General features: G+C 53.8%; 10 protein-coding genes across 10 annotated transcripts; 3 read left to right on the forward strand and 7 right to left on the reverse strand.

Moving 5' to 3' along the window:
- Nucleotides 1-158: 158 nt before the first annotated feature.
- Nucleotides 159-671, reverse strand: J4E92_010206 (uncharacterized protein; the record flags this gene model as incomplete). Its single annotated transcript, XM_051501545.1, has 1 exon — nucleotides 159-671. The coding sequence occupies one exon, from the start codon at nucleotides 669-671 to the stop codon at nucleotides 159-161; it is 513 nt and encodes a 170-aa protein (XP_051348176.1).
- A 552-nt stretch (nucleotides 672-1,223) lies between these two features.
- On the reverse strand, nucleotides 1,224-2,053 carry J4E92_010207 (uncharacterized protein; the record flags this gene model as incomplete). The annotated part of the gene is made up of 2 exons (XM_051501546.1): nucleotides 1,224-1,472; nucleotides 1,529-2,053. The coding sequence occupies 2 exons, from the start codon at nucleotides 2,051-2,053 to the stop codon at nucleotides 1,224-1,226; spliced, it is 774 nt and encodes a 257-aa protein (XP_051348177.1).
- A 290-nt stretch (nucleotides 2,054-2,343) lies between these two features.
- On the reverse strand, nucleotides 2,344-4,230 carry J4E92_010208 (uncharacterized protein; the record flags this gene model as incomplete). The annotated part of the gene is made up of 1 exon (XM_051501547.1): nucleotides 2,344-4,230. The coding sequence occupies one exon, from the start codon at nucleotides 4,228-4,230 to the stop codon at nucleotides 2,344-2,346; it is 1,887 nt and encodes a 628-aa protein (XP_051348178.1).
- Nucleotides 4,231-4,936: 706 nt separating this feature from the next.
- J4E92_010209 (uncharacterized protein) lies at nucleotides 4,937-6,358 on the reverse strand (the record flags this gene model as incomplete). The annotated part of the gene is made up of 2 exons (XM_051501548.1): nucleotides 4,937-4,980; nucleotides 5,038-6,358. The coding sequence occupies 2 exons, from the start codon at nucleotides 6,356-6,358 to the stop codon at nucleotides 4,937-4,939; spliced, it is 1,365 nt and encodes a 454-aa protein (XP_051348179.1).
- A 705-nt stretch (nucleotides 6,359-7,063) lies between these two features.
- J4E92_010210 (uncharacterized protein) lies at nucleotides 7,064-8,883 on the forward strand (the record flags this gene model as incomplete). The annotated part of the gene is made up of 3 exons (XM_051501549.1): nucleotides 7,064-7,199; nucleotides 7,249-7,418; nucleotides 7,465-8,883. 3 exons carry the CDS (start codon nucleotides 7,064-7,066, stop codon nucleotides 8,881-8,883), a joined length of 1,725 nt encoding a protein of 574 aa, XP_051348180.1.
- A 2,559-nt stretch (nucleotides 8,884-11,442) lies between these two features.
- Nucleotides 11,443-12,970, reverse strand: J4E92_010211 (uncharacterized protein; the record flags this gene model as incomplete). The annotated part of the gene is made up of 2 exons (XM_051501550.1): nucleotides 11,443-12,896; nucleotides 12,949-12,970. 2 exons carry the CDS (start codon nucleotides 12,968-12,970, stop codon nucleotides 11,443-11,445), a joined length of 1,476 nt encoding a protein of 491 aa, XP_051348181.1.
- A 159-nt stretch (nucleotides 12,971-13,129) lies between these two features.
- Nucleotides 13,130-14,184, forward strand: J4E92_010212 (uncharacterized protein; the record flags this gene model as incomplete). The annotated part of the gene is made up of 4 exons (XM_051501551.1): nucleotides 13,130-13,186; nucleotides 13,239-13,377; nucleotides 13,434-13,553; nucleotides 13,607-14,184. The coding sequence occupies 4 exons, from the start codon at nucleotides 13,130-13,132 to the stop codon at nucleotides 14,182-14,184; spliced, it is 894 nt and encodes a 297-aa protein (XP_051348182.1).
- Nucleotides 14,185-19,731: 5,547 nt separating this feature from the next.
- On the reverse strand, nucleotides 19,732-20,614 carry J4E92_010213 (uncharacterized protein; the record flags this gene model as incomplete). The annotated part of the gene is made up of 2 exons (XM_051501552.1): nucleotides 19,732-19,992; nucleotides 20,081-20,614. 2 exons carry the CDS (start codon nucleotides 20,612-20,614, stop codon nucleotides 19,732-19,734), a joined length of 795 nt encoding a protein of 264 aa, XP_051348183.1.
- Nucleotides 20,615-21,047: 433 nt separating this feature from the next.
- On the reverse strand, nucleotides 21,048-24,096 carry J4E92_010214 (uncharacterized protein; the record flags this gene model as incomplete). The annotated part of the gene is made up of 3 exons (XM_051501553.1): nucleotides 21,048-23,149; nucleotides 23,198-23,455; nucleotides 23,502-24,096. 3 exons carry the CDS (start codon nucleotides 24,094-24,096, stop codon nucleotides 21,048-21,050), a joined length of 2,955 nt encoding a protein of 984 aa, XP_051348184.1.
- Nucleotides 24,097-25,719: 1,623 nt separating this feature from the next.
- On the forward strand, nucleotides 25,720-27,308 carry J4E92_010215 (uncharacterized protein; the record flags this gene model as incomplete). Its single annotated transcript, XM_051501554.1, has 5 exons — nucleotides 25,720-26,213; nucleotides 26,267-26,448; nucleotides 26,495-26,607; nucleotides 26,661-27,074; nucleotides 27,129-27,308. The coding sequence occupies 5 exons, from the start codon at nucleotides 25,720-25,722 to the stop codon at nucleotides 27,306-27,308; spliced, it is 1,383 nt and encodes a 460-aa protein (XP_051348185.1).
- Between the last annotated feature and the right edge of the window lie 511 nt (nucleotides 27,309-27,819).

Below are 27,819 nucleotides of genomic sequence, written 5' to 3' on the forward strand. Positions count from 1 at the left end.
TCCCTCTCTGTTCCGCTAGTCTTCTCTAGCAGAATTATGCGAACACTGCCCAGGTGTAGAGAGGAAGAAGTCCACGGTTGCCTAAAAACGTAAACCATTTCTGCACAAACTCGATTCTTCTATTCCCAAGCACTACCCCTCTTAATATCATTCCCACTCTAAACCGAAAAAATCTGATGCTTACCCATCTCCTCATCAAGTAACCCCTTAATCTTCTCATGATACCTATCAATCCCACTCGGCCTGCTCATCGCCACCCAAAGGTCCTCGGGCACATCCACCCCTTTCTCAAGCTCACACGTCAAATTGCGTGTAAACAACGTTAACCCACACCCAGCTTCCACAAACGTATACGTGATCCAACAATAGCCCTTCACACCACCTCTTCCATCCTCCCCCGCAGCGATGTTATTGACTTGGCGAAAGGCGAATCTGCGGCCGCGGTCGGCGATTTCCAAAGTCCATTTGGGGTGGTAGGTGTTGTTTGGCAGAGCGACCTTTTCGGTCCAGACGTCGCCGACTTTGAGGGGGAGAGACAGTTTCTGCCCTTCTGGCAAGCCCGCGCTGCCGCCGTATGTTCGACCCCAGTTGGCGGGATTGGAGACGAAGTCGTAGATTATCTCGGGTGGGTAGTTAAAGATGGTCTCGGAGGTTACGCTCATGACGCCCATGCTGGAAGTGTTGAGAGTGTTGTCGTAGAAGAGGTATCTATGTACCTAGGTGGTCAACGAGACAGTTTTTGTTCTTGTTTAGTATTAAGGTAAGGATATCGTAGCCAGCGGATGGGCGCAGAAGAAGGGCGAGGATGCTGCGGTTAGCTATTAGGGTTGAAAGAAGTGGAAGAGCGACAGATTGAAATGGCGTGCGAAGTTAAGAATCTCAAGTTATGGTGCTCGCATGAGAACCGGCGATTCGACGCACGCCGATCCGCTGACGTATGTCACGATGAGTGATGCCCGCATTCGAGCTCGAGCTACGGGTAGCCTTGCTTTTGCGCTGCTCAGGAATTACGACCGAACGGGCGGGGTGAGCTCCGCGCGCCGATCATCCAAGCCTGTTGGTCTTGCATCGCGAACAGCGTCTCCAATCCTTACCAATTCCGTGCGCGCGAAGCCTAGAGTTGCGCATCGGTTTAAACGGCGAAGTAAGAGGACTGTGGTATGTCCTGTACTTTTTGAGGGTACTTCATAACCAGAATAGTTTGCATTGCGATGGTATCATGTCTATGCCTCCTTGATCAACTTGCGCGTCGCACTCTCCATCCAGAGCTTGGTGTACAGCCTATGCAGCCACTGAATATGGCCTGGTTGCGGCCCAGCGTCCTTGCCCTCTGGCGTCGTATCTACAAAGACCGACTTGAGGTGGAAAGTAGCCATTTGCGCAGCATCGTCTTTCGAGACCTCCATAGAGAAGAGACCATCCGAGGGTCGGGGTTCAGAGACGTGTGGTGAGTCGCCGCATCGCACAATAACCTGTGCACAAACCAAGTCAGCCAATGCACCCCAATGCGATCGCATGAAGTTCCTACCTTATCATCCTTATGCTCCACAACCTCAAAGTGATCCACAATCTTCGTCCCGACCCCATACTCGCTCTTCGCCAACTCCTTCACATCCCAAAGATGCGTCTCCCTGCCCTCCACATTCCGATACCACTTCTCCAACAACCTCCTCTGCACCCTAAACGCCACGCCGCTCCAAATGCCCCTACAAAAGTCCGTCGTCAAAGCCGGTTGATCAACCGATATCCTACCGCCATCGCCCTTGACCCAGTACTTCTCCGGCAACTTCCCATACGGAATCGTCTTTACCGCATGGTCTATGCAGCCGGGCGGGTTGCCGTTGGGGTTGTGTGCGCGGAAGACGGAGGTGGTGAGGTCGGGGGAGGAGGCGTCGTAAGGTACGAATTTTGTGTTGCGGGTGTAGAAGGAGGAAACGCTGTAGGCGAGGAGGACGTTGGCGGAGAGGCCGCCGGTTATGCCGACGAGGACGCCGAGGAAGCGCTTGGGGCCTGAGATGCGTTTTATTGTTGGGGGTTTCGAGATTGTGTTCATCGTGGCGGTCGATGTTGCGCGATGATGTAGTGAAGGAATTGGGGTCAGCGCCCTGGGTGGAGTGGAAGGAGAGGGACGGCGCTCGCAGCGGGATTGTCGCGTGGGGTGGTCGGAATGTTTTGGTGTTGAGGAGCTTGGACCCTCGGTGGGTTTTGGATGCCGAGGGTGCGTCGGCGAATGCTCTTCGCTCAGACACCGACATCATCGTCTCATCATCTCATCACTGCGGTCGCCTCGAATTCATCTTCACGATCATATTACTGGTAATAACAACAAAGCTATATGTCTACTTAATGCAGGTGCGCAAGTGCGATGCCAGAGTACGCGCTGTCCGTCTCATAGATCTTCTTCTTCCTCCCTCCGTCCATGTCGAACCTGTACACGGTACCACCAAGGTCAGTCAAGTAGACATGACGGTTCACAGCATCTATCTTCAATCCAATCGGCTCGTGGAAATGCCTCGCTAGCGTCACAACACCTTTCTCCTCCTTCGTCTCGGCACCTACATACGCCTTGTTCAGCGTGTTGCCTAGTGGATATTCGCCGCGGTCGGTCCAGTACAGCGTTTGGCTCTCAGCTTCGAACTCTAGATCGATGGGTTCAGGGAGGTGGTCGAAGAGCAGTTCGATGTCGGAGCGGGAGGATGCTGTCTCGTTGGCAGGCATCTGCATGTTTGCGCGGAAGATACGGCCTTTGCCGCCCTTTGACGGGCCCTTCTGAGACCAGTAGAACTTCCCGCCCTGAGAATCGACTGCGATACCAACACACCAGTTTGTCTGGTCTTCTCCTTCCGTTGAGTTGGAGTCGCCGGTCTGCAAGATGATCTCGTGGTTGCCGCCGTCAAAGTCGCATCGGTGGACTCGGAGTCCTTCCCTGTCGCAGATGTACAGCTTCTTGTTCTCGTGGTCGATCTTAAGCTGCTTCGGTGTGTGGATCTGACCTTCCGGAATAATGGCTTGGACGTCGGTGCCATCGAGGCTCGCGGACATGACACTGCCGTTGTTCTTCGCGGGGGACGCGCCCATGTTCGTCCAGAAGATGCGACCAGCTGAGATGGACACGTCGATACCATCGGGCATGGCTTGACCGCCGACGATCTCGCGTACGTTACTTCCGTCCGCTGAAGCAGTCATGATCTTGCCAGACGTGGCCATCTTCTGCAAGTCGGTAACATTGCCCCCAATGCCAATGTCGAGGAAGTACAGCCTGAGCGCCGCAAGATTGTCGTGATAGCCGCTCTCATCCTTGGAGCTCCGCGTCGTCTCACCAGCGGGATACAGACCGCCTTTGCCAGACTTCGCGCCGAGCTTGCCCTTGTCGACAAAGTTCTTCTGGACCCAGTCCCGCGCTGTGGGGTCGCCGCCGCGTTCTTCAACATAGTTGTTCTCGATGAACGCAACCGTGTCCAGTCCTACCGCATCCATCATTCCGCAAGGTCCAACCGGGTTATCCTTGAACATCGTCAAGAACAGCCTGTCGATCTCCTCTGGCTCCGAAACACCCTCCGCCATGATGAGCAGACTCTCCCTCTTGATGGCAGCCCAAAGTCGGTTGAAGATGAAACCGGTCGACTCCTTGCGCGCGATGGCTGGTGTCATACCCGCGTCATGAAGTTTGCTCTGCAGAAACGGCAGAATGTCTGCATGCGTCTCACCGCACGTCATAAGCTCGACAACGTTGTTACCCGGAGGCATGTAGTAATGCATGTTGCAAACGCGATGCCGACTACCCGCGTCCACCTTATCGAGCATGAACCGCGACTTGTACGACGAAGAGTTGGAAGCAAGGATACAATCCTGCGGTGCTTGTTGTTGAAGCTGGCCCATGATGTCGATCTTCAACGGAAGCTTCTCTGGCAATGCTTCAACCACCAACCACGCGTTCTTGACTGCCTCTGCAATGTCTTTGACAGTGTTGAATTGCGTTGGATTCCGCGTGTTGCCGGTAAGTTTCGAGAATTCGTCCATGTGGTGTTCGATGTAGTGTGTCGCGGCGTTCCTCTGCTCGTCGCTGAGATCGCACAATACGACCTCATAGCCAGCAGCGACCCATGAAGCAGCGATTCTTCGACCCAGGACTCCTCCGCCCAGAACGGCGACTGGTCTCGATGATGTGTCTGGTGCCGTCCATTGCGGTTGTGTGCTGCTGGACGCAGCTCGTGTTTGCGTATTCGACATGATTGAGTATGATAAGGGTGTTGTTCGAGTGCGGAAAGCTGTGTTGACATTCTTCACTCTTGGTTCCAATGTAGTTATACGCGTGCTCAAACATCGCGTCGTCGCATAGCTCGCAGAGGGCTCGGCCGAGACCCGCCGAACGCCTCTTGATAGTCGTCTTGCGCAAAGAGACATCTCCGTTGTTTGTTCGTCTGAGTCAAGACAACAGTCGTCGTTGTTTCTTGATTATTGCTGATTCTGCTTCCTTCTCAAGCTCGTCTAGATGCATGATGTATATTGACGGTACACGCTAACGCGCACTAGACACATGTAGGAGTTGCGTCACTCGCCCAACGACCTGGTACACATCCGTGCAGTGCCGATCGGGTATCGACGTCATTCGTACGGTGCTTTTGTATCGTGCGAGACGCAGCATGTGCGCCAATGCATGCGAGACGCGCGGTGCTTCGTCGGCCGAACTGCATCTTGAATGGCGTTTAGGCGTTCTTCACATGGGCGCTTTTCAAGATACCTCGGACACGCGAGTAGAGTATGGAAGTGAATGCATTGGTTGAGAGAAGTAAAGTTTATTTTGGTAGTGACTACAACTGCACAAGTTTACGAAAGATGTATCTAAAACAAGCTCTTGCTCCAGGCATCTGTCCAATAGCGCCCACTCCCATCACCGCCATCGCTATGCTGAGCCTCCGCACGCCGATTGAGACAATCACTGGAAAGTGAAGATCTCATCTTGGGGCTTCGAGATTTTGCCTGGATATGAGTTAGCATGGATTTTGCATCGGAGGTTGTCAAATGGTGTCAACATACCAGGTGCCTTGAAGCCGCGTTCTTGCAAATAGCCAACCATAGAGTCCATCATCGGGTCCGGCCCGCAAACAAGAACCTTGCTATCCATCCCCGCCGGCGCAGGCAAACGCTGCTCAATCATCTCCTTGCTGATACGGCCCTTGTCGCCCTTCCAGCTCTCCGAAGGGCTGCTCAAAACGTAGTGCACATCAAACTGCTCGTACTGCGCCGCGAACTTGTCGAGTTCATCTTTGAGCAGAATGTCTTCTTCGGTCTTGTTGGCATACAGCAGCGTCGTCTTGGTATCGTCGCGCGGGTCCTCGCAGATACGGCGGATGATCTGGAACATGGGTGTGATACCAGTGCCGCCGGCGATCATACCGAGTTCCTTGACGAGGTTCTTGTGGTATTTCATCTCGCCTTTGGGTCCACGGATTTCTACCATGTCGCCGACATTCAGCTTGCTCAACCAGGGTGTCAGTTTACCGCCTTCGTAGATCTTAACAGTCAGTTCCAGACGTCCGCGGTCTTTGTTGCTCGATGTAGGCGTGTAGGAGCGTGCGAGTTGCTTTCCGTCGACTTCATGTCTGATGGCGATGTGTTGGCCCGTCGGCAGCCCCAACACGGAGTTCTCATTCGGCAGCCCGAAGACGAAGCGGATGGTGTCGTGGGAGATGTTGAATTTGTCGATTAACGGGAATGGCTGGTAGACGCGGGCGTTGAGCACGCCGAGGTTGATGTCCTTTTTCTTCGTTGGCTTCGACGACATGGACTTTGCTTTGATGTGCGCGGGGTAGGATTGGAAGTCTTTGTGCGCAACGTCGAAGCTCTTGGTTGCCCATAAGCTGGCGTAGCCGGCTAGGGCCATACTCGCGATGGAAGAGACGGCGAAGCCCTTCCAGAAACCAGCGCTTTGGAGACGGTGCAGCAGCGGCGAGAAGCGTCGGCCTGCGACTATGGAGAGCACGACGGATGTCAAACCGAAGCCAATAGCTCCAAGATGCAACCGCCACGATTTCGGCGGCGGCAAGTTGTTAACAACATGCACTCTGCTCGGCGTGATCGTAGGCATCTTTGCGGCTTCATGGTCCGTCCAGTCCTCGTCTGCGATGCGCCCGATGCGGAAGTTCTCGAGGATCTCGCGTGCGTCTGTGGAATGGCCGATGTCTTCGTAGGCGGTCGTTGCGTCTGTGCCGGCGTTTTCGAGTAGGAACTCTTTACCACCAGGGTGGTCTTCTTGGTAGTCCGTTACATTGTAGACGTGGTTCCAGAGGGTGACCCATAGATCGGTCCTGCTGGTGTGCTTCGCTACCTCCTGGAGAGTGTATACACCGTCGGCCATGGCTTGAATGAGATGAAAGAGAGAGATGCGTTTCGTCCGTCACTAAAGGGGCGCCAGAGACAATAATGTCAACGATGAGAACAACCCTGGGCCAAGACCCTTCATCCTCGCAATAGCCCCATCCAGCACATGCGCAACGGGCATACCGATCCACTACGCATGCGCCGCGACCGAGATCTCGGACATTCGCAGCATCAGGATCTGTTGTTGCGCCATGACAAATGACAGCGCTATTCGCAGCGGCTACCACGAGGTGTCCGGTGTTGGTGGAGCCAAGCCCCCCACTTACCTCGGCATCTCGATGCTTAAACCAATCAAGCCTCCGCTGACAATCGGAGGTGCCACCACGCGAGTGGCCTCTGTCCAAGCTTCTTCCGCGCAACGCATACTTGCTAAATCTGTTACCTCGAACGAAATTTCGATCAACGGCTTCGGCCGGGCTGGGTTCGCACGACCTGCAGTGTTTTTTGCTTTATTTTGGCGCGCGTTGAAGGGTGCATTGGGCTCTTCGGCGCTTTTTTCGTACGATGGAGCGCATGCCGGAGGTTGGTCTGTGGCGATGCGTCATTTCTACAGACTAGACGAGACCTGCAGGTGGTGGGTTGCGGATGGATACGTAGTTTGGTGTGCTCTCATTTAGTCGCGTTGTAGTCCTGTCAAGATTGCGACGCTCAACCGTTATTCCAAACTTCATTGCATCGCACCATGACTATCAAGGGCTTTTACCTCGTCGGGCAGGACAAGAATGTCTTTCGTCAGGATATTCACATTGATCAGTATCATGACTTTGAGGCGCTGCAGGTTGCTGTAGCGGAGCAGTACAATATTATTCAATCGACCGGTACGCAGATACATGCAATTGACATGGACGTGAACTTACATCTCATCAGGCATCGGGCTGCAGGATCCCAAAGGAGATGAACTACGAGACTTGGACGATGTATTGGACTGCGACGAGGATATAGGCATTACTGTCGACGGTCAAGCCATTCGCGACCCTTCAGGGCCAGAGGGTCTTCCTTTCGTGGGAAGCTACTACGAGGTCTTTCCCGATCATCTCGTGAGTTCAACTTGAGAAGCGTGCGAACTACCACTAACTAGCTCAGGGAAATCATGCGCGTCTCTTCCAAAAGTACGGATCTTTGATCAAGTACGAGACAATGGGCAAGCAAAATTACTTGACCAATGACCCTGCCATCGCGACCGTGGCTTTCCAAGAGTCGGCGTTCTTCAGCAAACACATCACTCCCGAGCATCCTTTGGCGGGTATCAAGGATAATAGGGCGTTGTTTATTTGCGACACCGACACCGATGCGTGGAGGCAAGCGCATAAGTTCATCCCGCCTTCCATGGCACCCAAGGCTATCAGACACTACACACCTCTGATGGAAGCCTCGGTAAAGGACTCGTTTAAGGTCTTTGACCAGCTCGATGAGCAGGGTGAAGCCTGGAACGTCTACCAGTACATGCTGAAGCTCGCATCCCAGACCGTGTTCAAGTTTGCGCTCGGATACGACGCCCACCACTTCGACAACCCAGATGCGCCGCTGAGCGAGCTAGTCATTTTGATCGCCCAATCACTCTCCCTGAACAAGAAGGTCGCGTCAAGAGGAGCCTGGTACGCAAAGCTCAGCGCCATCCCCTTCACAGCAGCATACGACCTCGACAAGATCCGCTACAGGCTATGGACCATCCTCAACCAAGCAATCGACCAAGCCCCCAAAGGAAGCAACGAAGACGACCTACCCCTGCAGTCCGCAGCCCTAGGAGCCAGCTGCGTAGTTGACTACCTCAAGCGCGCCACCGACGACAACGGCAACAAACTCCCCCGTGAACTCGTCATTCCCAACATGCTCCCCATCTCCGGCGCAGGTTTCACAACAACCTCCTCCCTCCTCTCCTGGCTCCTCTACTCCCTCTGCGTCTACGAAGGCAACCAAGAGCGCCTCCTCCAGGAACTTGTCGACGCCGGCGTGAACGAGAACACCAAGTGGACACCTGAACTCTCCGACGGCCTCACTTTCCTCGACAAATTCGTCAAGGAGACCCAGCGCTTGCATAACCCTTCTTTCCAACCTGGACGCACCGCTAAGGTCGATTGTATCGTACCAGGCGGCTACAAACTGCCCGCCGGCTCCGTCGTCATCTGCGCTCTGCACGCCATCCACAACAACCCGTCTATCTGGTCGAACCCCGACCGTTTCGACCCCGACCGCTGGGGCACAGAGGAGGTTTCCAACCGCCCCAAGAACTCGTACATGCCTTTTGCGACCGGCCCGCGTAGTTGTATTGGTTTCAACTTTGCGCTTGGTGAGGTTAAAGTGCTGCTTCCGGAGTTGGTGTATAGATATGAGTTTAGCAAGGAGGGGGAGGAGGCGGTGACGTATGACCCTGAGTTTCAGCTTATCAGGCCGATGAACTTTTATGTTAGGGCGAAGAGGAGGACCAGTTGGCCTGAGCCGTCGAAGGGGGCGAAGAAGATTGCTGTGGAGTATCAGGAGGGGGAGGAGAAGCCGCCGATTTAGGGGTTGGATCTAGTGCGTATGTCTTGAGCCACCTACATTATTTCTTAATCCAGTTCACTACTTGCTATCCACCCAATGCGCGTTTGAATACATCAATGGACGTTATAATATATTCGCTCAGCCTAGCACGTCCGTCCAACCAGGCTTGAACGTGGAATCGTTGTCAAATCCAGTGGTAACACTGTAGAGAAATAGGGTAAGCCCCAAATTGACAAGAATGAAGGTCCCTGTTGCGAATCCATCGAGTGTGCCGTACACGCCGCATACGTAGCGGACATAAGTCGCAAGGGAGCTTGCGAATATAGCGTCGTACACAGCGTGCAACATTATCAATACGCACGCCGGCGTCAGGACAAAAGCAGGGCATATGAAACCTGCAAATAGGCTCCAACGGAAGGTATCTATCAAGGCTGAAAACCGCCAGTAGACCCAGGAGATGACCACAAAGATGCCTGGAAAGACAACGAAATACGGAATGTGCGACTCTGCGCGACTTGGCCCTAGCATGAATGAATCGGGAACAAGCGACGTTAGCTTTCCACGCATTTCCTTAATGACCCTGTAGCGGCTTGTATGAAGTGAAACATCTTTGAGGTAAGAAGTAAACGCCTCAGGGAAGACATAGAATTCCAACACGTCTACAACGCGATTCGAGACCCACGATGTGACTGCTAAGCAGAGGGGAATACCATAGGCAAATACACCGCCGCGTCCCGAGCCCGACGGGCCAGGAACCATGAGAAGAACAAGAATAAATGTAAAGAGAGTAAGATGGAAGTAGCTTACTATGATCGCGAGGTTCGTCAAGTGCGTAGATGACAAGAGCCTTTTGTAACGAAGGACGGCTGGTCCTCCATGGAGATTGGAGACGCCGACTGGTCCAGCAATGGAGCGAAACACTTCCGCAGTGACAAACGAACTGAGCAAGATAGCGACCGTGATTTGTGTTACTGGTATTCCTTGCATGGCAAATACCTTGACAGCCTGCGGTACTGCGCCGAAGATGAAACTAACCATACTCAGTCTCCAGCTGCGATCGACGGCGCAGCCGGGTAGCGCCGTCATGTACGTCGCAGAATGTCCTGAAGGGCTGGGACTATCAAGAGGTGGTCCGATTGTGGCTGGGGCTCCGTCGATGGCGTAGTTTGGAGACTGTTCCTCGTGTACAATCGAGACGCTGGGTCGTGCAGCAGCTACATCGCCACCGTCTGGTCTTTCAAGTCCTTGCGTTACGATGGTCTCAATCTGATTCACACCCGATGTGACCACAGTACTAGGCTGTGTTGGATGGCGTATGAGTATCGCACTGAACTCTGGCGAATGGTTTGCCGAAAGACCGATTGTAGCACTTCTATCGCTCCTTATTATAGGAAGTGTTCTGGAACGCCTATGTGACGCACTAATGGAGTCTAGGCTTTTCCTTCGAGTCGCTATTGGGGTAGGCACGACCGTTTGGCTAACGCTTACAGTGGTTGGTTGTTGCACGTCGGCTAAACGTATTTCCTCACTGTCGTGACCAGGAAGAGCGCCCGAGCATGTATGACAGGCTTCGGCGTCGACAGGAGGCACATTGATCTGTGGCGCCACAATCTGGGAGGGGTCATTTTCGGTCGTGTCGTTCTCAAGGACTTTCCGCGAAAAGTCCCGCCAGACCCAAACCACCCACGACCCATCCCCTATATCTTCATCTTCCACAAAGCGATCATACCAGACATGCTTGACTGCAGTTCGAGGCGAGCAACCCACAGCCATCAGGACTACGAACTTCACCAACATGAGGAAAGTGTCGATCGCACAGATAAGCGGAGATGCGCGTAGAGCATAGCTGATACGGTATGGTGCATTGACGACTTTTCCCGTCTCTTGTAGGAGGACGGCTAGAGAGCAGGCCATGACGGACCAGTACGCGCTTTGCCATGACACGCCGTGTGTCAATGAAGCATCGGCTGTCAGTACGTCAGTTAGAATACTGATGAGGTTGGACTGAAACGCAACATACAGCAAGTCGTGTTCGTAGGGACGCTGGCATTGAACGTTGCATTGTGCGCGAGGTGTGAGTGCGACGCGTTGAACGGTGGCATGTTAGTTCGATGTCGGATGGAATCAAAGTCACAATCAAGAGCGCGGGAAGGCTACCTTATAGATATGGCATGATAGTTCAAGGCTGAGAAGCGATGGCTGAGCGAGTGGCTGGAAGGAAAAGATGGGATTGGTCGCGCCAACGAAGATGCGCATGCAGATTGGGGGCTGAGCTCGCCGACATGCGCCACCAAAACCGTAAAGCAGCCAACAAGACGCCTCACTACTGCGCGATCAAGCCTAACCACCATGAACGGCAGCCCGGGGACAAGGACAGCAAAGACAGTGAAGACAAACCAAGATCTTCGCGAACTGATCTGCCTCGAATCCCCTCAGCCCACTTATATCTAACTTCCGCAACATAGACGACCTTGACGAAGAGATCCTCTCACGAATGAGAGAAATCGCAAGTATAATATACTTTCGAACAACATCAGGCCAGCTGCGCAACATGAATCTGCCTCGAATCTACTCATCCCACTAACTCCTAAACAACATCAACCCCGCCTCCCCAGCATCCACACCCTCCCCTTCACTCTCCCCATCCCCACCATCCTCCTCACCAAGCCCCACCCTCTGCCCAAACAAACTCCCAAACAACTCATCCCTCTGCCTGTCCCCCCACTGCCCCCTCTCCTCGGGCGCCATAAAATTCTGCAGTTTCTCCTGCACCGTATACCGCAACCGCCTCCCCTTACTCGCCTTCGTATCAACAACCTTTTTCGTCTTAGCCTCGCGCGCAACCTGCCACGGCGCCTGCACAACGAATTCCGCGGTCCCGTTTGCGTTGAGGTCGGCGGAACGCTGCTCGAGGAGCTCTTTGAGCATGAGGCCGTAGAAATCGGCGTCGTCGTAGATGGCGGGCGAGGGTTGGGGGGTCTTGGTCGAGGATTGGAGGGGGGCACAAGAGCGCGGAGTTTGGGTGCGGAGGACCAGGTGGGGGGATGAGAGCTGCGTGTCTAGGACTTCGGTTAGGGTTTGCTGGGCGGATGCGTTGAGGCGTGCTTTGTTGTTTGTGACGGTTGTGGCTTTGGTTTTGTTGGACCAGCGCTCCAGGACGGCTTTGCGGTGGGGGAGCGTGGTTTTCTCGCTCGCTTGGATGGCGGCCTGGATCTCGGATGATGGGGTCGCGGAGTCGAAGGTTGGGCGCTTCCGCTTCGTACCCGTTCGCGATTCTTCTAGGGAGAGACGCAGGTTCGTGAGGTTGTTGAGGAGTGTCAATGCGGCTGCCTCTGCTGCCTCGATGGGCGCATCTTTTGCGGTCTCTGTCTTGTAAGGCTCTGCAGCCAAGGAGTTTGTCGAGATCAAGGCCTTTTGTAGTCGAATGCGCGAGTTGAGTAGCGTATCAAATGTCTTCCGTTGGGTCTTTACAGCTTCTCCCTTGGCGACATCGGACTGCGTGCCAGCAGCGATGCCCGATGTGAAAGACTTGTTGGCGGACATGAGGTCGCGGATCGTGGACGCGTCGGTCTTGGCTTCGGCGCCGGGCTCATCGTCATCTGAGCCTTTGAGATCGTTGGCCTCGTCGTCGCTCCCGCTTTCGCCTGCGCTTCCCATATCCTCGTCCTCGTCGCTCATGTCTTCGTCAGAATCGCCGTTCATATCTTCTTGGTCGCTATCATCCTCGCCGCCGAGCTCGATGCCATTGATGCCATCCTCTTCGTCATCATCGCTAGCCTCGCTGTCTATATCGTCGAAGCCCTTCGCAAAAGGATCGTCGCTGTCGCTGTCCTCGAGTGCTTTGCGGTCCACCTTGCGCCCAGCGTACTCCGGGCCCAGAGGCACCTCAACCGGCTTCCTCAGCTTGCTCTTTCCGACCGACGTATAATGTTCGCGCCCGGCATTGTCATCTTCAACTTCGGAGAGTTCGGCGTCGGAGCGCTCGTCTTCGCTGGAGCTCGGCGCAGGGTCGAGTAGCGACTCGGGATCGAAATCTGGTCGTCATGTGAGCAAAAATCCGGTCGCGCATATATCGAAAGTTCATACCTCTAATCTTGGACTTCCCCATAGTGTACAAGCGGTTTGGTGTTGGTATTGCTGGTGAAGCGCGTCGGAAGAGAAAGTTCACTCTGTGCCCCACAAAAAAGTTCAATGACATCGGCTAAATGAAACGCCGATGCGCGTCACCTCCGCCATCAACTCCGCAACCCCCGTCTCTACCACGACGATGCTGAAGCCACGGTTGTTCTCGACATTGCGGTGCCTGCAGCATGAGAACCCTCTCGTATGTCATACGCTGGGATGGTTGATTGCGCAAAAGCTGATGCCGGGCGCAGGGCCTTCCGCGCTCAGGCGCGCCTCCGCAAATGCCGCGGATGCAGCGAGGCTTGCCACAGAAGCGGAATATCAAAGATGTGAAGAAAGTGATTGCTGTCTCCTCTGCAAAAGGTGGAGTTGGAAAGAGTACTATTGCTGGTATATCTTACCGTCTATGACCAAATCCAATCCGCAATACTGAAACAGTGTTGCAGTCAACCTCGCCTTGAGCTTTGCGCGTCGTGGTTACAAAGCCGGCATCCTCGATACCGACATCTTCGGCCCATCAATACCAACCTTACTCAATCTATCTGGCGAACCACGACTGTCAGCAAGTCAGTCTTCACACCAACCCAGCTACCCATCAACCTCTAATCTCACAACCCAGACAACCAACTCCTCCCGCTCTCCAACTACGGCCTAAAATCCATGTCCATGGGCTATCTCATCCCAGAATCCTCACCAGTAGCATGGCGCGGTCTAATGGTCATGAAAGCGCTACAGCAACTCCTCCACGAAGTCGAATGGGGTGGTCTAGACGTCTTGGTCCTCGACATGCCACCCGGCACCGGCGACGTCCAACTCACAATCACCCAGCAGCTCATCCTAGACGGCGCACTCATTGTATCGACGCCCCAGGATCTGTCGCTCAAAGACGCGGTGAAGGGCGTTGAACTGTTCCGCAAAGTCGATGTGAAGCTACTGGGTCTGGTGTGCAACATGGCGGGCTTCAAATGCCCGGGTTGCGGAGACGTGCATGAAGTGTTTGGGAATATGAACAAGATTAGAGCTATGTGCGGGAAGTACGACCTGAACATGCTAGGCGAGATCCCGTTACATGCGAGTATCAGCGACGATGCTGATCGTGGGAAGCCGACTGTGGTAGCGGAACCGGAGGGAGAGCGTGCTATGGCGTTTGGTAAGATTGCACAAGAAGTGGAAGGTCTCATTGGACTAGAGCGCTAGTCGTCCACTGACCCCAGAGGCACTATTACTCAACAAATCGCTACATCAAACCCCAATCTTCTGCAGTTCCCTGAAATACCCATCCAGCTCCTCGCCTCTCCAATCAAACAGCACCCTCACACCCTTACTCATCAGTCTCGCCCTCACGCCCCTCACCGCGCTCAGAATCTCCTCGACCCTCTCCAGCTCGGACGCCTGGATCATAACATGCAGTCTAAAGCCACGAAGCTCCTTCATCTTAAGCACAAGCTCAAGATGCTCGCTAAACACCTCCGCTGGCCTCACTGGCCTAATACACAGAGTCCTCCCCGTACATTCACGTTTCTGAGGCTCGTAGTCTTTCATTTCACCCCGTAACACCACGCTTAGACAACGCAAGTGCTCCGCAGGTACGATGCTAGGGAAGACCTGGTCGCCAAGCCAGATGTCGCGGAAGAAAGTATCCAACGCCACGGAGTCGTGGACAAGGAAGGTGTTGACGCGGAACCAGGTCGTTACGACGTGGTGTGTCATGTAGCCCATGTATTTCCAGTTGAGATGGTGTTTGCGGCCGTCCGTCACCATGTTTGCCAGCGCGTCCCGGACGCTAATTCTGCCGGGACACGTCTGATCAGACGCAACTGGCGGTACGCGCAGTACGACTGGTATGCCTTCGTCCGTCAAGTATCCAGCGATTTTGCTTCGAACATCTTCCGGTAGACGATTCAGGATCTCACCAGTCAGCCTTCGGCAAGACAACGCGCCATAGTCATAGACTGCACGATTCAGGTCCCTATACCATCCATTAATGTCATTGTCAGGCAAGTTCAAGAGGAACCTATTCATACTCGGTGGCTGAGTTATACGCCCGCGTCTGGGCGGAGCTAAAGCACAGGTACTTGTGAACGGGCTTGTAGCATTCGTCCCAGCTAGCGCCTTCTCCGGCTTTATCGATGGACTTTTGAATCTTCTTGCGAACTTTTCTTATGCAGTCCGCTACGTATTGCCGCGTTTTAATGGCACTGGTAGCGTGTTAATGCCGGCGCGCCGGTAGTCTACCCTGTTACGTCCAGGGCTAGGTACTCACCGAAGTAGCTCCCGTCGCGTAGTGTCTACCACCCTAGTCGTAGGAGTGTCAGCACCACGGCCTGTCAATGCTGTGAAGTACTCTTGGATATCGATGCGTCTCGTTGTTAGAGGGAGATTTCGGAGCGGTTGTCCCACTGGTGCGTCCATGGTGTTGCTGGATTGACAGGGAGGGAAGTTGTACCACGGTGACGTCCTTGCGGGGGCGTAGCACGCTAAGGGAGGCACGGGCGTGTCACGTCCAGGCACCTGCATCCTTCGACGCAAGGCATTGCACATCAATTCCCATGGGCTATAAAGTGCGATGCTCGTATCTCATTACAAAAGGTTGCAAATAACATCGACGACGCAGTCACCTGGTGATTGACTCTCTGAAGTCCCAATACTGTTACTCGCGTGTTGCATCGAACGATGTAATATCCCGCGCTCATACGCGTCCGTTGCACGCGACAGAACCGACTTCGCGACACGCCCAGAAGCATGCGTATTTAAGTTCTATCGAGCGCATGCAGATAATTCCAACCTGGGTCGTCGTGTATTCTACAGGCATATCCACATGTAGAAGATCAACCAGTGGAACACGAAACATCGACTTCGTCAGAGCACCAGTGCCAGACAATCTCAATTTGAGGCAAGATGTCCAGATGGGAGGTGGTCATGACGGTTCTCTTTTTCTCGCGCGTCTCATGGGAAATAACAACCTCAATGCTGCCGCTCAACAAGGAGCTGCACAAACCTCAACCAGTGCCCGATGCTCTAGACCTAAGGTCGACAATGAAAGCTAAGGCTGCAAAGTTCTCCAGTGTTGCTGTCAAGGAATCGATCGCTTCACCATAAACAGTAAAGCCAGTGTTGAGACTACGCGGTCTCTCATCCGAGTCATACCCTGACCGGCTCAGTGAAGAGCAGCTCCAATTCCATCGCGACGAGGGCTACCTCGTTGTCCCAGATGCGTTGCCAACGGAAGACGTAGCCGAGCTTCTCCGTAGTGTCCACGAGAGCGCGGAGATCCTGGCGAACTCCGATGACAAGCGTGTCAAGTTGCACACGTACGACGAGGGCCAAGATCACTATGTTTCGCCTATAGGTCGCCTTCTGGCGCTGCCTTCGAAAGGTAAGCATCTCAACGCAGACGTAATCCAGCGGGTCTGATTGCTGATGAATCCGGTGGCCCCACAACCCTGCATCGAACACCTACAGCGTATCCAGCGTCTAGCGTCCGGCATTCATCGCCTGATGCCGTCGTTCCGGGACGCAATCATGAGCCAGACCCATGTCGATATATGCAAGGCACTTGGATATATCGATCCGCGGATCGTGCAAAGTCTCATCATCGTCAAAGCAGCTCAAGTCGGCGCCAAAGTTGTGCCTCATCAGGACGGCTGTTCAGGCTTCACCGATCCACCCAGTTGCACGACATTCTGGTACGCCCTCGAAGATGCGACCATAGACAATGGATGTCTGGCTGTCGCTCCAGGTAGTCATATAACGCAGCCTCTCACGCAAAGATGTCGCGTGGGTAAGAACGGCTTACCCGAGTTCGCTGACTTGGCAAAGCCAGTGTATGCCAGCGTTGAGGGATTGTCGGCCAACGCCGCGGCTCCAGAGAAGGATGTGGAAGGAAATTTCGTATACAAACAACTCGAGGTGAAAGCGGGGACACTGATATTGATGCATGGTAATCTCATGCACACTAGTGAAGCCAATGAGAGTGGAAAGAGCCGTGTCGCATTCAACTTTGGCGTGGTTGAGGGGATGCATGAGTGGTTAGCAGATAACTGTTTGCAGCCTTACGAGGGTGAGACGGAGTTTGAGCAGCTTCGTGCCTGTTAGTGAATGTATATGCAGTGGAAGCGCATGTGCGAAAGGGTAGTGTAGAGAAGGAAGGCAGCCCTGGTGTCGATAGCTCGGGCTCGGGGTTGGTGGGTTCTTAGGCGATGACGCAATCATGCATGACGTAGCCTGCTCAACACGGACCCCTAAAGCTCGTCAACGCCTCGTTCTTGATGCATACGTAGGTCTCTATCTGATCGAAGGGCCTGTCTATGATTGACCCAGGAGGTCCTCGCCGAATCTGACATCGATGCAGTGAGTAGACGGAAGACAGTGTATAGCTCCAGGCTACAGGGTAGCTCTTGCCTGCCAGACACGAAGGCACAATGTATCTACGAGACATAGCGCACAAACCCGTACAACGCGCTGCAGAATCAAAGACAGTGACTGGTGGAAGTTGTAAAACAAGAACTTCCCGCTTACCCATCTTCGCTGCACGTAAGCTGGCTATGCCTGTCCGTCTCGCTTGTTGTCAGATTCCAATCGCGCCTGCCGTCTTGTGCAGAGTGCAGGCGCGAACCCCACCACATCTCATGCCGCCCCTTCAAACACTGTTCACCCCGTCTCACGGATACTCCCGCTTTGTCACCACGATATGAACCCGACGTTACCTCAAGCGCCCTCATGGTCAGAACAAACTGAACGCAGCATCTGTAGCTGGGATCATGGTTGGCATCACTGGAGTTACGGTAATCATCAGGGGAATATCACCCTGTCAAACGTGCGCGAGGCTGCACGCGATGGCTGCGTTCGATGCAAGCTACTTCTTCGAGGAATTGAGATATACACGTTTCCTCCTTACCGTCCTCATCGAACTACCGAAGCCACTCTGAGCGAGTACGAGCCCGATCGGCGTCTCTTGGTTAACGTCCGCAACAATCCAGACACACCCTTAACCGTGGAAGTGCAATACACGGGCATGGCAAGTAAATCGGGGAGTTTACCCATGGAGTTATATTTCTACACTCATCCCGGTTCGTTTATCACCACAGCACCCACGACATGCACTTACTATTCCCAGACAAGCCACCCTACTTTTCGGATGTTCAGCCAGCAGGACATATTACGGCTGACCCTGCCTCCCAAGCTTGCTTCGACGTAGTCAGAGAATGGATTAGGAAGTGTCATACTCTGCACCCACAATGCTCTCCCCGAACAGATATGTCAACGACACCAACGAGGCTCATCTCAGTCGGTTCATCATCAGATGACATCAAACTCTGCAGCTTGGGGGATATACCAGCTGATAGCCGATACGTTGCCTTGAGCCACACCTGGGGTGTTAAGGAAGAACGGAGGAAAGCCATGCCCTTGCTCTTGACTGGAAACATCTCTACTCGCATGCTCGGCATACCATGGGACGAGCTCACGCACACGTTCAAGGACGCTATTACGATTACCAGGAACATAGGCATCCCATATGTCTGGATCGACTCATTATGCATTGTGCAAGATGACCAAGGAGACTGGGCTAAAGAAGCCTCGCGTATGGCATCAGTCTACAAGTACGCCTACCTGGTCATCGCTGCGACAAGCTCGAAGAATGGCGACGATGGATGTCTTCGTCCCAGAGTCCCAAGCCACGACTTATCTGACCCAGTCAATGGTAGCTTTCATGTACAACGACAGATATCTCACCGCACAATCATTGAATGGCAAGCAGAGAGTATCGACATGCCTCTTCTGGATCGAGCGTGGTGTTTTCAAGAGCGGCTGCTCGCCTCCCGGATACTTCACTATACCGAAAGCGAGATGATGTGGGAATGTCAAGAACAGCTCTGGTGTGAATGCCAGCTCATCCAATTCGACGATCCATCGGCAAGGTCCAGTTTCGACAATCCATTGACAATGAAACTAGACACATTCAAGCTTTCTTACGCCGCCGCGATGGCATCGATAGACCCTGAAATACGGGCGACATCATGGGACAAGGTCGTGAGAGAGTATTCTCAGCGGGCATTAACGTTCGGCACGGATCGACTTCCTGGTATATCTGGAATCGCTAAAGAAATTGCGCTACCATCGATGGGCAGATATCTGGCCGGTCTATGGGAATTTCAACTCCCTGAAGCACTCTTGTGGAACACGGTAGGTGGAGTGATTGACCGTCCATGGGTACTTCCAAGACCTTTGCGATATGCGGCCCCCACGTGGTCTTGGGCGTCGACACTTACAGCCGTGGCTCTTAAAGAAAAATATCCATCGGCCAAGTCCACAGTATCAGTCTGTCAGGTGATAGATGTGACATGTACACCACAGACCGCAAATCCTTATGGACACGTTCGAGATGGGCGATTGAACATATCCGGGCCGACAATAGGAGCGACCCTGATGCGCACAGATCGTGTATCCGAAGCCACACGCTACGATGTCTTCCTGGAAAACCCGAACTCTGAGGCACCAGAGAGGTCAGCAAACCTCGACATCACGAGTGATATTGAGCTGGTAAAGACTGTGGTAAGTGTGGTGCTATTGGTTATAGAGACCTGGTCCTATGACACGAGCTCTGAACGCCGAGTTGCCTGTCTCGCACTGGTCAAGTCAAAGACACACAGTGAATGTTATGAGAGGGTCGGAGTCATCAGCGGACGAGGACTGGAGCTGTCTCAGACCAAGGAGAGTGAACTCATTATCGTTTAGCATGTACATCTACACTTTCTGCTCCGCCATCCACTTCTCAGCCTCCTTCTTGTACTCCTCTCTCCACCTCGTTAGTGGCGGTCTCTCATTCACAATATCGCCTACACTCCACAACATCCTCTTCTTGTCTGTTTCCTCCGTGACCTGGTCGTCAGGACAGATGATGTAGAATTTCTTGGCCTGCATCTTGGTGTACATATAATCTGCTACTTGGTCCGCTGACCACGCACCCTCCGGTTTCGCTTTCGTCGAGCCTGGCTCGTTCCCTGACTGTGATGCGCATTAGTTATTGCCAATTAACAAGAGTGACGCAACTAACAAGCCCTGTAAACGTCCACCCCGGAACCAACAAATGCACCCCAACACTGGTGTCCTTGAGATCATAGCTCAAGTGCTCAGCCAGCGTCTTCACAGCCGCTTTACTAGCATTATACGCGGGGTTGCCAGGCGGGTTCGTGATACCCTGTTTACTCCCCGTAATCACAATCGCACTCTTCCCCTCCCTGTCTTCCCCCGCCCTCTCTTTGAAACTCGGAACATACGCATTCAAACCATTCACCACACCCCCTAGATTCGTAGCCAGGATTTTATCAAAGTAATCTTCATCGCCCCACGTCCCTTTCCCGCCAATGCCCGCATTCAGCATAAGGAAATCGACGTCGGTGCCGACTTGTTGGCGGATGGACGACCAGTCTGAACGCGAGGAGACGTCGGCTTGGATGCATTTTACGTCGCCGGAGAGGTTCTTGCGCGCGATTTCGAGCGAGGATTGGTTGAAATCGACGATGGAGACGCGCATTGAGTGTTTTAGGCAGAGTTGGGCGACGGCGTAGCCGACGCCGGATGCGCCGCCTGTTATGAGGGCGTGGGCTGAGGGGCGGAAGACGGACATTTTCAGCTTTTAGAAGAAGTTGAGGTTTTCTGGGAGATTGAGTTGAGGGTGTATAGTCAGTTAATTGGAAGGGGAGGACGTGGTGCGGTCGTCTTCGAGAGATACCGAGGTGATGTCATGCGGGGTTATGTTATCTCCGGTGCGGAACTTGGTGTGAACTATAACGCAAACTCGATAGCGTGTACACCTTCCAGCTACACTGTTTCTAAGTAACCAGAGGCTCACAATTTTCGCAATGCTTCTTGTGAACATGTTTCATGTATATACCCGAGCACATCGCCAATGACAACTTGCGAAAGGTTGCATGTGATGAAATGTGTACGTTTATATTAAGATTACTTACAGTAAGGAAAAAATTGGGTATCTACCGTATTGTCACGTCTTCTTCCAAACTTCCTCAATCTGTCCCCATCTCTCTCCCTAGCTGCAGGAATCACGGCTTCCCACCATCACCACTACCACCCAAACCCAACACATCCATCGCAGTCTCAAACCTCTCAACCCCCGGCCTCTCCACCTTCTCACCCTCTTCCGCCCTCTCCTCCACCACACCATCACTAAACAGCCCCGCCCCAGCCCCAGCAGTAAAGAAGCGCTCAACACCCGGCCTCTCCTCCTTCAAAACCTGCTCATTAACGCTCGCACCCCCAGGCACCATACTACACTCACCAGCTGGAAACATACTACCCAGCTGCTTCTCTCCCTCATCATCCCCCTCAACAGCCGGCGGCGTAGTAACATTCACACTCGCAAGCGTAAGCGTACTAGCATTAACATCCCTTCCATCCGGGCCATCAACTTTCAAACTAAACGGATACGCGATACCGCCAGCCGTTGGCCGCGTAGTCAGGGTATCCGTTTCAGGAATAATGGTGCTGGAGTTGTCGGGGTTGTCCGAGACGATGATGTTGGGTGGGACACCGGGGGAGCTGAGTTCGCTAGTGGGGGAGGGCAGGGGCGAGGCAGAGCGTTCAGGGGCGAGGGTTGTTGCGTCTGCGAGGCCCGGGGTGGGCAGGACGATCTTTGAGAGGTCGTCCATTGGAAGCCCGGTTTGGCCTTTGTCGGTTACGGCGGAGTGGCGGGAGTGGGAGCGTGAGCGTTTTACGGCTGGGGCGGTGAGGTTGTTGGCTCGGCTGCGGGTTGGCGCGCTTTCTGTTGTGCCGTCGATGGCTGTATTGGCTGGATCTTGAGTAGAGGTTGAGGCCTCGGTGTCGGGGTTCTGGTCTGCTTTCTCTTCGCGGACGATCTGGGGCGTGTTAGTAACGTTGTCGTGGCTGACGTTGAGAGTGAGTACACTTACAGTAGCTGAGTCATGCTTACTGCCCCATCCAGCCCACATCGACATACCCCAACTCCTCTTCTTCGCCTTCTCGGCTTTCATGCCCTTGATCCTTCTACCAGCCAAGGCAGTCGGTGGGGGTGTCTCGCCCTCGAAGCCTTCGAAGCCTTTCTGCATGTCCTTAACACGCTGCTTCTGGATCTTGATCTTCTGCTTGGAGAATTTGTTGTTCCACTGGGATTGCGCTTTCATCCATTTGCTGACGGGTCCTGTCTTTGGCACGCCCACATCAACGCTAGGAATGTTCAGTGCAACAAGCTCTTCCTTTGGAGCGAGTGCATAGATGCGCCCGTGTCGATCGATGCGCTGGCGAATCATATGGCGCTCGAATGGCGGAATCGCGTCACCAGCTCGGCCAACGCGTGCATCTTGAGCGGCTTTCTTCTCGGCTTTGGTGGGCTTGGGGTGCTTGTTCGATGATTTGGGGTCGTCGGACGAAGAACCGGAGCCAGCCTTGTCAGATTCGGACGAAGTGCCTGAGTCACTGCTCATGAAGGAGATGTCGTCATCGTCGAGGATGTCGATGGACTTCTTCTGGGCGCGTGCAAGCGCCCAAGCACCAAACTGGGCTATACTACGGTACATGTGCTTTGCTGGGCGGGTGAAGCTGAGCGTAGGTGCGACGTGACATAGATCATCCCAGACCTGGAGCTGAACGTTCGTGGGCCTGTAGCTGGCGGCTTGGGCTTGTATGGACTCAGCAGTCTGGTTGTTTGAAGGTGGTGGTATGTAGGCCAGCGGTTGCGCAGCTTTGTGGGCGAGGTAGATCTGCTCGTCTCTGAGTAGCTCCCCACCTCCCGTTTGGATGAGGAGAGGTGGCAGCCCTCCGAGTGTTGGCTGCAGCACCGGCGATACCAGAGGATGTGTCAAGAGATGATTCGGGGCGTACATCTGGATCTGGTCCTTGATCTCGACGCGTTCATCTTCCAGCTGGACTGATAGCTGGCTCTTGGGTCCAATGCTGTATTTGCCATTGGACGAGATCCAAGTACCCATGCCTTGTCCTGTAGCTGATGGATCCGCGACCTCTTCTAGAGGTGGTCGATCTCCAGATTGGACGGAGTAACCTCGTACGCGCTCGGCCTCCGCCTCCTTCTTTGCTGCCTTGTCCTCCGTCTTGTCTGAGCTGTTCTTCTTCTTGTTCGAGCCCTGGAGGGATGTTTCGATGTCCAGCATATCGTCTGCGTTGGGAGGTGCTGTATGGGGTCAGTAGTAGCTCGTCGACACGGACACGACCAACTTACGCCAGCTCATGCTCGGCTTGTGGATGAAGCCGTGTGAGGGAATGTAGTCCATCTTGCCATCGCCACCCAGACTAGGGAAGCTGTGTGTCAAGTCTACCCATGGACTGATCAAGATGGCTCCTGCGGGCAATGGTATGCCTTGGTCGCGCATTGTCACGAGCATGCTGATTACCATGCCGCCACCTGCCGAGTCGCCAGCGAGTATAATGGTCGTAGGGTCGTGCTTTTGCTCGAGGAGGTAGAGGTAGGCGGCCAGACCTGGAGGTGTTAGTATTCCTTCCTTGACATCGAGCAAGCCACTTACAGTCGTGCAGACCACATGGGAAAGGAAACTGAGGCGCGAGTCTGTATTTGGGCGCCAGCACCCTAGCCTTGAGCTTGCGCGCATGCCGCTGCATCTGATAGCGATGCTCGTCGACGCTGCCAAAGAAGTATGCGCCGCCATGAACATAGAGCATTATGCGGTCGCCTTTGGTGATTGCCAGCTGTTTCCTCGCGTCGTAGTCCTTGCGCATCTCGATCCACTCGGCCTTGAGGGTTGTGCCTTCGCGTCTCCACTGCCACCAATTTGTTCCTCCGACTGCCTTGATGCCTTCAGGCCCCAATTGTGCATTGAGGAGTTCAGCTGAGCGCTGTAGTAGAGTCGCGGAAACCTCGACTACATTCACGTGCACCCAGCGCGGCACTGGAACCCATTGCGACGTGAAGGCTTGCAATTCGTCGACCGTGTGGAAGGAGGCATAGTGGAGAAAGCGGCGGATGAGTTCGAGGCCTTCGTGGTACGAGATGTGCGCCGTGGGCTTTTGCGCAAGAGGTCGGCGATTGAGGTAATGCGAGAGATATGTCTGGATAACCGTGGGCGTCACAGCCGCGCCCACAGAGATGGTGTTGACAGGCATCGCGACTCGGGCTTCAGGGGTGCGGAGCTATCCGAGGTGGCGTAAGACGCGCCCAACGACTGTCGCGTGGGAACTTGGATGGTATGCTGAGAATCTTCCACTGCCGGGAATAACAGAAACACGTTCTAACAAAGGAAAATGTACGAGTTGTGAGAAACACAGGGAAAGCTTCGTGAGCCTTAGGGGTTGGGAGTGGAGATGGTCCCCCGGATTTTCGGTGCACCTCCCAACCCCTGCACGACCCGCCTGTACGACGTCATCGAGACCCTTTTCTACATTATCCGAGCGTGTGAACCACGAGATGGCAGTTGATCGTTACCATGCCCGGCGCTCAGCATCAGCTTGAGAGCGTCGTCATCAGCATTTTATCAGCCATCTTAATCCAATCCGGCAGTCGATCGTTTATCAAACAAGTGACTATGACGCGATACGAAGCTCTGCTTGAAAGAGGAAGCCTTGGTCCAGTAGAGCATAATTGGGTCAAGACTATTGCAAGCACTTTAGTTGTACTCCGAGGTAGCGCTGTTTCAAGATCGCATTCAAGTCGCGCTTGGCTAGTAGTATGGCAAGTATTTCGTACGACAAGACGGAGCCCTCGAGTAAGGACAGTGTGCAATTCACGTCTCAGCTTTTGCATGATGCGACCGCAAAAGCACTTGTGTTGTCGAATAGTGAAGATGACATGGACCTCTTTCACGTGTTACCGGAGTTAGCCCGTCGACACGTGCCGTCTGAAATAGTGCTAGCGCATCTCGGGCTTAGTCATCAACATCTCGTCTCACCTGGACAGCTTGTTGCAGGAGCTTCCACCATCCTCGCGCACCCATTTCACCCATTTCGCCGACCAACGGCTGTCATCAAGAAAATGGAATTGATCGCACCAGTTACGATACCGAAATTTGTTAGCGTAATAGTAGAGCCGATAATTGCTCTCGGCGCCTACAGCGCAGCATGCGGCGGGTTCACCTGAGCGGGGCATCTGCCACGTCCACAACCAGGGTTTGCAGCGCGTCTATTTATCCTGCATCGACCTGACTCAGGCACATACCTAAACTGTCGGCAGGACGGGAGTCACCGAGGCCTCCCGCTGTCAAGATCTTTGTCTCAGATTACTGGCTTTCCGCCGGGCCGACGCGAGGACGCCTGAAGTCAGAAAGCAGGCCTCTGGGCCTGAGTGCAATCCGCTGAATCGGAACACGGCCTTCCAAAGACGTCTCTCATGACCTCTGCTCGAAAATCACATGCGCGTGAGCGCACGAGGAACCATGCAGCTAGAGGCCCGAATTGTGCGCTGCACGCGCATGCAGGAGACGTACTCCGTATCCTATCTGGTCTCTCGGTGCGCGAGGGTCCTTCCCATTGGGCCCTGCCATACGATGCGGGATGTTCCAGCGTGCAGCCGAGCATCGTCAAGGGCGTTGGGTAGCACCAGTGAAATGCTCCAGATAGCTGACACATCAAGCACTACTCCGAGAACATCGTCCTGCATAACGCCGCCGTGTAAGCAACATGAGCCCGACCAAGCGGAAGTATAATGGGTAGTTTGAACGCAAGACGGGAAGCTTCACTTCACATCATCTTCCTCTTGACGACTGCTTCAAGTGCACACAACGTTTAGACAACATGATTGCTGAACACAAATCCACCCTGCTTGAGCTGGCCAAGGAAGTCCAGCAGTTGACCACACAGATCGTCGCCGATTTGACCGAGAAGAAGGTGCCGGAGCCTTCATTCGCCATCGATTCAGACACCATTCCCGAAACTCCGGAGCACATCAAGTTGCGCGATAGTCTCAATGATGCTGCTCGTGACCTACTCCGTCTTGTCAACGGCCCCAGGAACGATGCACGAACATTCGTGTGCTATCTATATGATTTGGCGGCCTGGCAAGTAGCATGCGAGTTCAACTTCTTTGAAGCTATTCCAGAAGATGGATCAGCTACCACCAAAGAGATTGCTGAGAAGGCCGGCATGGACGAAGACCGCATCGGTCGCTTCCTCCGTATGCTGTCCTCCGATCGCGTCTTCGAAGAGGTTGAGCCGGGTGTGTTTAAGCACACGTCAAGAAGCGTACTTTACTTGAAGGACACGCAGTGGCGCGATGTCATGGCCTACCAGTGAGTGTTTGACTAATCTTCTACAAGTCGATCCAACGCTAACTCGTTGGAAGATTGGATGAGTTCTTCAGGGCAGCTTCAGAGACCTCGGAGAGCATCAAGGAGTCACCAACAGTGACAGATGGCAAGAGAAATGCATTTGTGACGCGACATGGTACCGTCCTCTTCGATTACTACAAGCAAGATCCCAAGCGAGCAGCTCGCTTTGCCAGTGCAATGGCGGGGGTCTCAAGGCGTAAGTCATTGATATCCTTGTACAAGCTCATAACTAAACGACGCAGTTGAGAGACATTTTGACAACCTCAAAGAGAGCTTCCCATGGGACAAGATTAGTGGCCGAAAAGTCATTGATGTTGGAGGTGGAAGCGGCCACATGAGCGTCAATCTTGCTCGGGTATGCGGATAAGATGCCGAAGACACTATGCGCGCTTTACTGACTATGCAAAGACCTTCCCCAACCTGGAGCTCATCGTCCAGGACTCATTGACCATGCTGTCGTCTGCATCACAAAACGACTTCTCGGATCTCAATGGCCGAGTCACGTTCATGCCACACGACTTCTTCACCAAGCAGCCTGTATCGGGTGCAGCGGCGTATCTCCTGCGGTACATCACTCACAACTGGAGTGACGAAGACTGCATTCGCATCTTCAGAGCACTAGTCCCTGCTTTGGAGAAGAGCCCTGCCGGGACGCCGATCTTGATCAACGATGTGGTCATGCCAGCCCTTGGTGAAGCCTCTCGATACACGGACAACCGCATGCGCCAGGTCGATCTCATGATGATGTTGATGCTCGGAGCCAAACAACGGTCGGAGGAACAATTCCGTCGTCTGCTTTCAGATGCCGACCCACGCCTCAAGGTGAGCTTATCAGTGAACAGCATACAAGTGGCGCGGTACTGACTTGTCTCGCAGATCAAGGCCATTCACGGCAAAGGCAACATGAGTTTGATTGAGGCGTATCTCGACGCTGAGGGCGCTCCCGCAGCGCAAGAGTCGGCTGATGTCAAGAGCTCGGCTGCTGAGGATGACGCCGAACAGCTGCAGGGAGAACCCGCTCAGGAAAGTACCAAGCGCACTGCGTCTCGCATGTAAGGAGAGTCTCAACGATGTTATTTCCGATGTAGCATTCATTTACCCTAGCCAATCGTTGTGAAGTTGGGAGAAGACGAGTCAGGCCATGTACTTGCAGATACCTCATTTGGATGAAAAACACGTATTCTGCGGCTACCCTTCCCTTCAAAGAATCGACTGCAGGTTGTGAAGTCTGCGACTGCTCGTATCGGGGCGTGCCTGCTGTGGCGCTTGCTGCCAAGCGGTTTAGCCTGAAAATGCCCCTCGTCATCATCTGCGCGCGCCGAACCTCAATCCTTCCATCCTCATCCACCCCACGCGTTCAGGCCGACATGGCACCGCAGCCATGTCACCCGACGCGCGCAAAATTTGTTACACGAACAGGAACGAAGCGCGCTACAAGCAGCGGTAACCTTGCTATTCGATGACGGGCATGCACGCGCTCCACTTCGGCTCGTCTATAACGGGGCAGCTCCACACCACTTCGGCTCATTCTGTACTCCCTTGCAGTTACACACAGTTGCAGGATCGC

Source organism: Alternaria infectoria (assembly GCF_024043175.1).
Source record: "Alternaria infectoria strain BMP 0036 chromosome Unknown scaffold_33, whole genome shotgun sequence".
NCBI lineage: Eukaryota > Fungi > Ascomycota > Dothideomycetes > Pleosporales > Pleosporaceae > Alternaria > Alternaria infectoria.